This window comes from Furipterus horrens, unplaced genomic scaffold, assembly GCF_987537825.1.
Source record: "Furipterus horrens unplaced genomic scaffold, mFurHor1.1.pri manual_scaffold_3, whole genome shotgun sequence".
Classification (NCBI taxonomy): domain Eukaryota; kingdom Metazoa; phylum Chordata; class Mammalia; order Chiroptera; family Furipteridae; genus Furipterus; species Furipterus horrens.
This window is the reverse complement of record NW_028327173.1, coordinates 26436235-26449394: the sequence shown is the minus strand read 5'-3', so window position 1 is coordinate 26449394 and position 13160 is coordinate 26436235. Positions and strand designations below refer to the sequence as shown.

The 13160-nt window shown below is 55.1% G+C and overlaps 1 protein-coding gene across 1 annotated transcript in view; it reads left to right on the top strand.

Moving 5' to 3' along the window:
- Positions 1-11943, top strand: part of BMP8B (bone morphogenetic protein 8b) — a 33213-nt gene extending 21270 nt beyond the window's left edge. Inside the window, exons 4-7 of the mRNA XM_090269177.1 lie at positions 2396-2590; positions 3395-3474; positions 4027-4137; positions 8558-11943. Of these exons, the coding sequence (XP_090125303.1) occupies positions 2396-2590; positions 3395-3474; positions 4027-4137; positions 8558-8707 (536 nt within the window). The 3' untranslated portion in view covers positions 8708-11943. The remainder of the gene's footprint in view (positions 1-2395; positions 2591-3394; positions 3475-4026; positions 4138-8557) is intronic.
- Positions 11944-13160: the final 1217 nt, after the last annotated feature.

Below are 13160 nucleotides of genomic sequence, written 5' to 3'. Positions count from 1 at the left end.
TCTAAGGGTAGGGACCCGGGTCCCCAGAGACCCCTAAGCTCCCACCACTGTCTTTCTGGAAAGGGACCTGCCAGAGCTGGGCGGCCTAGGGCCCCACCCATGTAACAGTCAGAAGAAGGCAGGGAGCCCTGTTCATGATGGGATGGGCAAAAAGCAGAGCTCTTGGGAGGGGAGCTCTGAGCTCTGGAAGGAGGGCCAGGGGGTCCTTTCCCAGGCCTCTCAGAGTAGGTCTCCTGAAAGACCAGGGGTCGGTCCCTGTGCCCTCCCCCCACCCGCCACCCCCAGCCAGGCCTCTGCACAGGGTGCTGGGGAACGGTAGGGTTGTCCTGCCTGGGCTGCAGCTTGCTTCGGGCTTTGGACCTTGAACAGATGCTGCTCTCTCTGGGCCTTAGTTTCTGCTTCTGTGAAATGGGGACTGAGGATCAGCTGCTTCAGGATCCTTGGTCAGGCTCCCCTGTGCCCCCCACAGGCCTGCCTCTGTGGCATGTGGTCTCAGTGACATTGCCCATGGAACTGCTCTGTCATTCTCTCTACACCCAGGAGAGCCCAATAACACCCTTGAACTGACAGGTGCACAAAGTAGAGCGAACAGTGAACACAGCCTCAGGGGACCAATCAGTCCCCCGGCCCCTCAGTGGACAGGGCTCTCCAGGGAACAGGGACCCCAGCAGCAGCACACACAGGCCCAGAGGGCTGCCTGGTCCCGAACTGTCCCCAGGCTCCAGCTGGGCCACAGAACTCCACTCCAGTGGTATGTTGATGACGGTCACCTTTGCGCTCCTGTCTGCACTGTGGCCTCCTCGTCCTGGCCTCATTCCTCACAGGCCTCTCCCAGGCCTTTCAGGTGTCTTGTGTCCTGTGTCCTCATGGTTCCACTGTGTCCTCATGATTGCAACTTGCCATGACCCAAACTCTCCCAACAGCTTCTGTCCCTCCTTCCAGCAACAGCTCCTGCAGTTGCAACCTTCTGTCTTAGCAGGTTTGGTGCTGAATGGAGCCCCCGATGGGCCCAATGCATTTTTTTGTGGCAGGTGAAGTCATAGGTCAAAGGTTAGTCTTGGGATTAATTAGGTGTTCAGTTCCCCAATTCCCTTGGACACAGGTGTAAAGCACAGCTGTTTAAGAGCTGACCCTTGAGCAGAATTGTGGGTCGGGCAGGTAACGTCCTTGACCTGTAGTATATAATGAAGCATCCTATTAGACCTGCTAATGGAACGAATATAATATACCTTTGTTTGTGGACCTATGTACACTATATATGTAAATGCATGGGTGTGTGTTTATGTATGTGTATGTATGTGTGTGTGTGTCAGTGTTGCAGCATTGAGGAAATATACACAGAAGTGGAACAGTTGTCCCTGTGTTTTAAGAAACCGAAAAATGAGTTAGTAATCACACTCCTGTTGTTAAAATTCCACAGGAAAAGAAAATGAAGAGGTTCTATCTCATTCTCTTCTTTATAATGAAAGCCAGGAAGTAACCTAAATGTATAACGATAAACTAATCTCTAAGTAAATGATGGTGTATGAGTTTTTCTCAAAAGCCTTTTTATAGTTGTTATTATATTGCTTTGACAATTAAAACATCAAGAGGTCATTTGGGAACACAAAGACGTCCAGGGAGATCATTTCCTTGGTGGAGTCGACATCTGCAGTGCTAATGAGTGTTTTTCACGGTGGCCTCAGCCTTTAAGCGGCTGTGGGTAAAATCCTCACTATTTCCAGGGCTGAGGCCCCAAGCATGTCTCTGCCCGCAGCCCCATCTCTCTTTCTTTTTGAACCACTAACCAGATCTTGTGGATGAGAACTTGGGCTTTGGAGTTGGACTTGTGTTAAACCTCGACTCTGTGACTTTGGTCCACTGTCTCTGCCCCACTGAGCCTGGTGTCTATTTGTGGCATCAGGAAACAGTGTGTGCCCGGCTCTTGGGCACCGCTCAGCAGAGCAAGCACTGGCTAAGCCCTGGCAGCTGCTCCAATCAGCTGCCAGTAACACCCCCAGAAATATGGGGGGAAGGTAGACCTCAGGCCCAGGAGTCCTCAGACCAAAGTGGGTCCCTGGCCATGGGGCTCTGGGATGTCACGGAGTGACTCTGAAGGGTCTCAGTGACATGAGGCCCAGGATTACTGCAAACACGAGTGACGTCATCAGTCTGAAATGACACTGACAGCTGTAAGGTGCTTCACGAAGGGCAGTGTACACGACTGTCACCATCTCCTTCAGACCTGCCTGCCTGGGGCCTGGGGCTGGGCTCAGGACTGGTCTCCAGATGAGGGAGCCGAGGTCCTCAGCTTTCACGCCCCTGGGCCCGCCCAGGCCCTGGCAGGGGTCGCAGCCGTGTCCATGTGCAGAGCCGGAGTCCCAGGTGACCGCTCTCTTTCCTCTCTCCGTCTCAGGGCTCAGCGTGGACCCCGGCCCGGCCGGTCTGCTGGGGCGATGGGCGCCACGCCCCAGACAGCCTTTCATGGTCACGTTCTTCAGGGAGAGCCCCAGCCCCACGCGAGTTCCTCGGGCCGTGAGGCCCCTGAGGAGGCGGCTGCTGAAGAAAACCAACGAGCTGCCGCAGCCGAACAAGCTCCCGGGGATCTTTGGTGAGCGCCGCGGCGGCCTGGGTCTGCGCAGGCTTTTGGCCGAGCACCAGTGGTGGCGACAGACTCTTCTGGTCCTCAGAAGGGGTCAAGCTGATGGTCACCCTCCGGCCACCTTTCCTGACACCCCCCTTTGCCCCATGCCCCCTGTGGACCAGCGACTGCACTCTCTGGCCTCCCTGCCACCCAGAAGTCCCCGCCCTGCCCTCCCCTGTGTCCGGCAGAGTCAGGTGCCCTTCCTCCGGGCAGCACCTGCCTTTGTGGCCCTCGGTTCTTTCCCAGGCGCCCTGCAGGGTGCACAGCTGTTGAGGCAAAGGTCTCCCCACCAGGCCAAGACCCTGAGGATCAGGGACAAGCCTGCCCTGCCCGTGTGCCTGCCTTCCCTTCATGGGAGTCGGCCCTTTGGCCCCAACGTGAGCCACTTGGCCTGTGGGATGAGTGTGGCGGGAGAGGAGGGAGAGGGCAGGACGAGTCTCAGTAGGAAAGGAGGAGGTGCCCCAGCCTGGTGGCAGAAAGGTCCCCGGGGCTGTATATTGGAGCATCAGGAGCCCTGCAGGCTGGAGTCAGGGGCGGCTGGCTGAGCACGGGTGACTCTGGAGCCATCTGGAGCCACCGGAGGTCCTTGAGCTGGGCCATGGCACCAGCAGAGCTGCAGGGATGGGCTTTGTGAGATCAAACAGTTTAGTTTTCCATCATTGATTTATTCCACAAATGTGCCCATCAGGGCATCCCCCACCCTGGGAGCCCCCATGGTAGCTGCACAGGGCAGGACCCCAGAAACGACCTTGTACCGTCTGTCCCCTGCAGATGACATCCATGGTTCCCACAGTCGGCAGGTTTGCCGTCGGCACGAGCTCTATGTCAGCTTCCAGGACCTCGGCTGGCTGGTAATTGCTACTCCCTCCTCATGTTCTTAAATGACAATCCCCACCTGAAGATTGTAAGTGGCTTCAGGAGGAGGTAGAATTATGGGCAATTTTATTTTCTCATGTATTATTTTCTTCTGTTTTCTAAGTTTTCTAAAAGGAGAATGTTTTTCTTTTATAGTGAAAAGGTGCTTTTTTGGTAAAAACTATGAAAATGGAGATAATGTGAATCTTGAGCCATAAAGTGTCAGAGTTACAAACAGGAAGACTGAAGCCAGGGTGGCCGCTGCAGGACCCATGGGCCGCGGGGGGCGGGCTCGGGGGAGGATGCCGAGTGCTGATGGCAGGTGCCAGGGACAGAGCTTGCTTCCAGTCCTGTCTGCTGAGGGTCTTGGGGTGCATGTCAAGCTTCTGGGGGGCTGCCGGGGCACAAGGGTGAGTTGACAGGTCCCTGAGGCTGAGTGAGGGAGGGTGAGGGGCAGCCGTGAATCTTCCTGTGACAGGGGCTGAGGGGCGGGGGGGCTTAGAGGGGCCTCATGGGTGGGACTCACCTTCTTCCTTCCCCCCACCCAGGACTGGGTCATCGCCCCCCAAGGCTACTCAGCCTATTACTGTGAGGGGGAGTGCTCCTTCCCGCTGGACTCCTGCATGAACGCCACCAACCATGCCATCGTGCAGTCCCTGGTCAGTACCCAACCTGTCCTGTGGGACCCCAGGGGAGGGTGCCCTGAGAAGAGGGGCCGGACAGTAGGAGGTGAACGGGAGCACCTGTTGGGGTCTCAGGGAAGTTTCTCCGCGTGGGGCCTTGGCTGCGTGCACATGTAGTTAAGTTCCCACACCTGTGCAGGTGCTGTCCCTGTGTGACCACACTGTATGTAGACTCACTGCTGGTACGCACACACGTGCACACACATGTGCAGGTACGTCTGGTGGGACCCAGACTCATAAAGGCGGCCTGCTTGTGGCCACATGCACACACCCCACAGACATGTATCCCACCTGGGCACCTGTGTGCTCTGAGCTCACGGGCCCCGTGTACCCTGGATTGTTCCACCTCCTGTGACAGGTGCACACGGGGTGAGAGGCAGGCGTGTGTGCTCACCCACCCTCTTCACGGTGAGCGCGGAGAGTCGCCCGTAAGCCCTGTGCACCGGGCTCTCCTGGGCTGGGGCTCCCGCTCCGTTCGCTCCCCGTCAGCTCTTTCTCCTGGTTCTCCCGGCTCCTGTTCCCACAGACGGTGTGGCCTTTGATGCGCCGGTATCTGGGGTAACTTTAATGTCTGGGGTAACTTTAATGCTGAGAAATAATTTCCGTGAGGACTATCGCTGCTGCTTATTGCTCATGCTTTAGATGGTTTGTGTGTGTGTGTGTGTGTGTGTGTGTGTGCGCGCGCGCGTGTGCGTGTGTGCATGCGCGTGCTGAGACTTCTTTTTAGAACGCTTGCCTAGACCCCTAGTTCCCGGTACGCCTGAGCCATATGTTTACATGCGAGAGGCTGTCAGGGTGATGCTTTAGGGAGAGAGGACATGGGTGTAAGGAAAGCTGCTTTGACCCTGTGGGTCCTCCTTTCTCAAATCAGGTGGGATTTGCTGGACCCCGGGGGCTGCCTTCCTCGGTGAAACTCAGGGGTGAGAGGCCACGTGTGACGGCCACCCGTCTCTCGTGCATGTGCATCTCCCGGGCCCTGTGAGGGGTGTGGGGTGGCCACTGCACCTGCACCTCCAGGGGGTCGCTCTCTCCTCCCCCACCTCTGTCCAGGCATTAGGCCCCCACGTTGGTCAGCGGGAGTGAGTGCTCAGGCTGTCGTGGTGCAAACAGGACAGCAGCTGCCATTTTATGGGGGCAGGGCTGTCATTGACACACATGCCTGGGACCAGCCAGGATGGTGGATCCTGTGAGAAGGGAAGGCTGGGCCTCTGAACGAGGAGGAAGAACATTCCAGGCAGAAGGAGCAGGTGCACAGGCCCCAGGAGAGGAGCAGCTGGGTGGGCTCTGGCCTGTGGGGAGGCAAGGCTGGAGAGGAGCGAAGGAGGGCCCAGGGAGGGGATGTTGGGTGGGCAGGGGTCCCTAACACAGGCCTTGGGGTCCCTGGTAAGTTTGGGCAGGTGGATGGGTTTCATCCCAAGTAAACTGAGATGTCATTGCAGGGGTTTAGGGAAGCAGTGTCATGACCTGACTGACTTTAGAAGCATCTCTCTGGCTGTGGTGGGGGGACTTGACCATGTGTGGAGGGTGGAGGCCTGAAGACAGTGAGGTGGATACTATAGTCACTACAGTCACCTGAAAAGAGGACCAGGGTGGCTGGTGGCTAGGGAGAAGTAGCCAGGGCCCTGTAGACAGTGGAGGCAGGGTGGCTCTCAGGATCAGGGCGGGAGGGACAAGGGGAGGAACCAGGGGCCTCTAGGGGAGGCTGAGCCAACTAGCGGGTGAGGCCCAAGGGGCAGAGTTGTTGTTGGGGTGGGAGGATTGGGGGAATCGGTCATCTGCTCTGCCACCACCCAGTGAGATCCCATGTGGCTAAGTGGGGTGGACAGTTGGGTCCCAGAGTCTGGAGTACAGAGGAGGTTGGGCTGGAGCTCTTCACTGAGAGATGTGGCCTATGTGGCTGGTCTTTGGGTTCTGAGAACAGGTGAGATTCTCTGGTGAGATGCAGGCACAGGAGAGGAGAGGCTGTGAGGACTGGCCTCCCCTGTGGAGGGTCCTGGGAAGGAAGAGAAGACTCAGGGAGGCTTGTGGCATGATGGGGGGGGGGGGGCTTGGGGTGTTCTGGGGACCTAGAGAAGGAAAGTGTCCCTCCAGGCTCACACTTTGGGTTGTTATCCAACAAAGCAGCTGGAGGCGGGTCTCGCTAAAGCACAAACGTGACCTCGTTCTTGGCTGAGAAACTTCCCTTCGCTTCCCGTTGTCTTCAGGAAAAAAGTCTGAGTTCTCAGCCTCAGACTGGGGCCCCTCATTCATTGCTCTGCCGACCCCGCCAATGCCCCCAGCACACATCCCAGTGCCCCCACCTCCCTGCACACGCTTTCAGCGCCAGTGTGTGCCATGGGTTTTTCACCTCCCTGCCTTCCTGCCTTTGCACTTGCCGTTGAGCTGGAGGGCCTCCTCTGCCCTGGACCAGCCAGCTACTGACTGCCCCTCGTGCTTCTCCCATGGTCCTTCCCTGCCAGGGGCGGTCACCAGCACCAATGCTCCTGCAGCGCTGAAGGCCTGCTGTGATTGTTGTGCCACTCCCGTGGGTCCTGGTTGTCTATTGGAGTGTTCCCCTTGTGTCACCTCCCCTCCCCACTGAGGATGAGAGCAGGGACCATGCCTGGGATATTTCTGTGCCCCCTGTACTGGCGTGGCAGCCATAAGGCATGTGGGAGAGATACGTTTCTGTTGGAAATGAAAAAAGTACCATTACACCCATTTAGCAGAGTAGTAAACTGAGACCCACAGATGTGCGATTTATACCCAAAGTAACAGAACCTCTGATGTGGTCTCCTAGTGGCTCAAAAGCAAACAGAATGGAATGGCACACTAGGCTCTGCAAATTGATCTGTTTGGTGCCACATGGAATAAAAGACAGTTTGTCTTTCTGTCACTGATCTGATAAGCCCTGGTCCAGGGTGGAGTCACAGAAAGGCAGCATCCCTGCCTTCCTTGGGACTCAGAGACTCTCCAGTGTCCCAAGTCAGGAAGGACCTTGCCCGGTGTTTAGCCACTTGGAGCCCCATGACTGGCACACCAGGGAGGCGTTGCCTGGTTCCTTCACGTAGGCCTGTGAATGCCAAGGCCAGAGACCATGTGTGGAGGCTGAGAAGCTGGGGAGCAGTGTCCCCCGTGTCCCCACAGAGGCCTCAGCTTCCCCGGTGGGCTGCAGTGAGGCTCTGGGCCCCAGCCTGCCCAGTGCCCAGCTGACAGTCCTGGTAGGTGGGCTCAGAGCTGGGGCTTCAGGGACAAGGCTGGGCACTGGGGGACAGAGACTAGGCTGCCAGACAGGTCTCCCCATCAGACAGCTGCGTCCAGGTCCTTCCTGCTTTACAGCCTCTGTGAGGGCTGGGTGGTCCCGGGCCCTCAGAGCAGACACAGACACACGCACACACACACATGTGCACACACGCACACACACACACGCGCGCGCACACACACACACACACACGGAAGCAGGTTTCCTCTTCTCTCTTGTCCCCAATGGCTCAGGACTGCCACTGGGCCCATCAGTTTGGGGCCCTGACGAGGAGTCCAGTGTAAACTCAGCTCATCCTGCCAAGTCTCAGGATAAATATTTGTGTGGAGGCTGAAATAGCTCCCCAATCAGGCTCCTTCTTGGTGGGCAGAGCTGTTTAGGAGGAGAGAGCAGGATCACCTCCCCTGGTCCAAGTCCTGCTGCAGCTCCCATGGGCTGTGTGCCCTCGGTTCCCCCCGTGGCCGGTGCGCCCTCGGTTCCCCCCGTGGCCTGTGCGCCCTCGGTTCCCCCCGTGGCCTGTGTGCCCTCGGTTCCCCCCGTGGCCTGTGTGCCCTCGGTTCCCCCCGTGGCCTGTGTGCCCTCGGTTCCCCCCGTGGCCGGTGCGCCCTCGGTTCCCCCCATGGCCTGTGTGCCCTCAGTTCCTTCATCTGCAGGAACGACACTTGCTTAGAAGCTGTTCTGAGGGGTGAATGTGCTCCGAGAAACAATGGTGCTGAACACCTGAGGGTGAACCCAGAAGCCTAGGCTTTATCCATTTCTTCTCTGCACACTTGCTGGGCCACAGGAGGGGGAGACAGACCATAAACGGCAAAGGTGGACAAGACATGATCAGGGACATTGTGGAAGCACAGAGAAGAGGGAGGAGTGCGGGGGCGGTGCTCCAGGGGCCTCAGGCAGAGGGACCCGCCACTAGGTGCACTGTGTGCTGGGGACCAGCAGAGTCTGAGGGTCTGAGGGGAGAGGGTGTGGCAGGGGCCAAGCTGGTGCCCAGGCTGTGCCCTAAGGGCCTCGAGGCAGGGAAGGGAAGGGGTCGTGAAGGGCAGACTTTCTAATGGAGCAGCGGAGGGGCAGGCAGGAGCTGGGGGCAGGGGCTGGGCGGGACCTGGGAGAAGTCCGTGTGCTCATGCCTCCGCCTGCTGCCCCCTCCCTGGCCAGGTGCACCTGATGAAGCCAGACACAGTCCCCAAGGCGTGCTGTGCGCCCACCAAGCTGAGCGCCACCTCCGTGCTCTACTATGACAGCAGCAACAACGTCATCCTGCGCAAACACCGCAACATGGTGGTCAAGGCCTGCGGCTGCCACTGAGGCCCCACCCCCGGCTACTGTAGTGTCTCCCACTCGGACCAGCCCCTTTGCAGAGGCTGAGACCCTCAAACCCAGCCAGACCACAGGCAGGACTGGCACAGAGTCCTCAGAGATCCACATGTCCATGCCCTCCCTCCTTCCTTCCAGGGGTGGATCCTCTCAGGCCCCACTGCCCCCTCCCCTGCCTGAGGTTGTGATAGATTCTGGCCTGCAGTCCTGGTGGTCTTAGTCATCTGGCTGGGTTCTGCCCCAGCCCTCTCCCCCAGTGGCCTATGCTAACTGGCTCTTTGGGGTTGGCCCAGAAGCCCTGTCTGAGGACCTGCCCGTACGCATTGGCCCAGGCCATGGACAGATATGGAATGACCTCAGAGCACCTGGAACCCAAGATGGCCACGTCAGGCCCTCTGCTATCCATTGCAGGGTTGGGGATATGTAGACAGGTCTTGTCCACCTCTGGTTGCCTGTCCTTCTCAGATGCAAACCTTGGGACTTCTGGGCACTTCTGTTAAAGAGCATGGACTTGCCCTCTGTGCTTTATATTTATAGATCTGAATTACCCAACTGCTGGCCATGGGAAGGCATGTAGGCAACTCCAGAAAGAGCTGAATGAACAACATGGTTTAGGGCTACAGCCAATGGCTTTTATCTTCTGTCTTCCTGCCCTTGATCTGTCTCTGCTTTCTGGGGAAGACGTACAGTGCATTGAAATTTTGCCTTTGGAGAAACAAAAAATCTTGGGGGCTTCACTGACCCATCTATCTGTCACCATGTTGAACCACTGGGAGTTCAGCTCTGTGGGAAAGTTATCTTTTTACTGAGTCAGGCATACATTGGGTGGGCCAGGATGACAGTGTCCAGCACATATGACATAATTTTCCTTTCCTTTCTACATGGCAGACATCAATAATCAACCCTGATATTTTTACTTCCAAATCTGGATGGAATTTTGTGATCAGAACAGAGTGCCAGGCAGCGCTGCCAGCACAGTAGAGTGGCATGTGAAGTGAGAACTGTTTGCCATCTCCTGCTAAGGAGCAATCCATTCCAGCCAGGGCAATGTGTCTGTGACACTGGGCAGTCTGTGACCAGGTGTGGGGCCAGGACAGGGACCTGTCAGCACCTGTTGTGTCCATAAGTTCTCGAAAACAGGCTGGCCACCAAAGCCTGCGTCATCCCGTGTGCCCAGGAGCCCCATCCTGTTTTTCTTTGGTCCTGTGAGCCAAAGAAAAGGCCCCTGTCCCAGGGGAGTGACAGGCAGTAATTAGGATGAGTTGGGTGGGGAGGTTCCCGGAAACCACTGTTCTTGGAACAGCAGAAGCAATTGGAGTGTTTATTTGATTTCTGACTCGCTAAACCTGTAATTTACCTGCTGGAGCAGACAGAGTCCAGCTGCCCGAACCCTGAAATACTGTGTCATTAATAGAAGATCCTGGGCCCACCCCAACCCACAGGCGCAGCTCACAGAGGCAGAACGACCTGTGTGCCCAAAGACGTGCATCCCTGGGGTTCACTCTGCACCCTGAGGACAGACGCCAGGAGAGCAGGCCTGGAGCAGGCAGGGGTGGAGGCTGGGGCTGTGCTGCAGCAGCAGCCGCCACACCCAGACCTGGAGGGACGCTGTAAGCGAGTGCAGGGAGGACACCCTCCCATGGGCCCATACTGTAAGGTAATGAGTTCTCCATCAGTGTAGGGATCTAAGCTTTGGCCTAGATGTCAGGAGACCTGATGTGTAGGTGGCTTCCTCCTGTGGGCCTCATTTCCTATCTTTAACATGAAGGCAGGGCACTTTCTGATCTCCCAAGGACCTTCAGCCAAGGAATCCGTGTCTGAGCACTGAGCCCAGCTGCAACCTCATAACCCTGAACTTGGAACTCTGGCGGCCATCACAAATCCGAGTCATGAACCAGGTGGCCGTCACAAATTGGCACATAACATGGAACCTATTTGCCATTCTATTACTTACGTAACAGTCCTCTCTTCCCAACATCAAGGATTGTCTTTTAGGTAACTGCAAATTTAAAATTAGCCAATTATTTTAAGAACTAGTGTTTTACTTCCCCTGGTATCTTTAGTGCCCAGCAGTGGCCTGGCATAGGCAGGGGTGCACCAGAAATGTCTGTCAGATTACCTGAAGGTTTGTAGATATGACATACGCCTTTCCTGTCAATCAAGCTGTGCACAGCAGGAATGAATAGGAGCTGTCGAACAATTAAAAAACAGTAAGTCATTGCTTACCCACCTGGCCATCAGACTTCCAACAACTTCTGAGATCTAGTCACCAAATGAAATCAAACAGAAAAAGCCCCAAGCAGTGAAACAATTGTGGACACAGAGCCCATACGCTGTATCCCATAAGTTATCTTATTTGCTGAGCCACGCGTGGCAGCTACAGTGGGTGGCCCAGGCTGGCAGGAATGCAGCACAGAAGCCACTATTTCCCTTTCTCTTACTCAGGACACGGCTTGTTTATCTGGCCACACCAGACCAGAAGGATAAATAAGGGTGGTCAGTGCACACCCACTGACAGCAATGAAAAGTCATTGACAGTTGACGGGAAGGGAGGACACATGGAAAAACAGGCTGAGGAGAAATGCGCGTCAGCCTTGGTAGTGACAGTACGATTTTGGCCTCAAGATCAAGTTGTCTTCTAACTAAGGTAGGGAAGTCACATGTTCTGGAAACATCCCCAAGAAATTGGAAAGAGGCAGCAGAACGAGAGTACAGGTTCTGGGAGCTAAATAGATTTGAATCCTGGTCCTTCCTCTGCACAGCAGGATGTTGGCTCTTTCCTTCCAGGCTGTTAGAAGGACCAGATATGTACATAAACATTTAGGACCATGTCTGGTTTATAAATGCTTCACAACAGGTTCCTGCTGATACTATTACAAAGGAGTTTGCTGATTTTGAGCCCCTTCCATGCTTATCCACCAAACCTCGTCCCAGAATGTGTCCTGCAGGTGATGGTGTATTAATTTCAGAGCTGGGCTTCTCCTTAAAGTATCTACACATTGCAATCATTCAAGGGCGGGACTGGAATTTTCACCTGCTTGAAAGGCCTGAGGCAAGTGCCCAGTTTTGCCAGCAATGTCCAGGGCTGAGAAACTTCGCTGTGTTCCCTGACATGGGGATCCCACTGTCCTGTAGAGGGTGCTCAGTACCCAACAAGTGCCTCTGAGCGATTTGCATTTTTTCGTATATGTACCACACCTTTTAAAAATTGTTAGATTTATTGATTTTAGATAAACATCGATTCGTTGTTCCACTTATTCATGCATTCACTGCTTGATTCTTGTATGTGCCCTGACAAGGGATCAAACCTGCAACCCTGGTGTATCAAGATGATGCTCTAACCAACTGAGCCACCTGGCCAGGGCCTGTGAGCAATTTGAACAGGGGTTGGTCCTTGCCAGGTTTTCCTACTTGTGCAAAGGACTCGTGCAAACACCTGACCTTTTTTTAAAAAATGTGTTTTTCATTTACTATAAAAATAATGCAGTTTTGGAAATAAGTTTAAATAAAAGCAAACAAAAACAATACAAGTCACCATAGTCCTACAACTCAGATAAACACATTATTAATATTTTGTGAATTTACTTCTAGGCTTTTTTTCCTCTTAGGATAAACATATAGAGATTTACGTATTATAGATAGGTATTTTTAAAGATTGTTATCCTATTGTATTAAACTTCTTTGAGATATGCTTTTCCCACTTTCTTATATGGTGAAAATTTCCCTGTTAATAAATATTTTTTGAAAACATGGCTTTCTAGTTTTCTGTCACCTGAGCTCTGTGAGACTCAGCTTTCACTACTAAAAACGTAGTCCCACAGTTCCTTCCTCAGGGTTGCTGAGAGGCTGCCTTGACTGTGACAAATGCGTCGTGCCAACAGCATATGGAGGCAGATATGCTGCTAGAGAGGAAAATCCAGCAGCCACAGGCCTGATCCTGGGGCCACAACCCTGGGTCTCTCGCTGGTGCTGCTGTCAGAGGGCCAGGACAAGGGCAGGGCCCAGCCCTGAAGGAATTAGGGAATGAATTGGCAAAACCGAGCCCCATGTCCTCAGTCCTAGAGCAACAGCTACGTGGACAAGGAGTCCACCTTAGGTGGGAGCCAGGCAGTCCTAGGAAAGCAGCTTTGACCTTCAGGCTGCAGCAAAGGCCCCACAGCACCCTGGTGTCTACTCCCCATAGGCCAGAGCCCTCCTGAGCAATGAGGGTCGGTGCTGTGCGGAGCTGCTGAAGTAGGCAGCCAGGTTACTGGCCTTCCTCCTGCCTGGCAAGGTTGGGTCCTTGGGCACTGGCCATAGACTGAGGCTAGAGCCCAGCAGACCTCCCAGGACTTCATTATGACAGGCCAAGCTTCTGGCCACAGCTCTGCCACATTGTCCCACGTGACCTTTGCACTCACATCCCCTGAGCCTTGGTTTACCTCTGTTGAGGGTCCCAATGTGG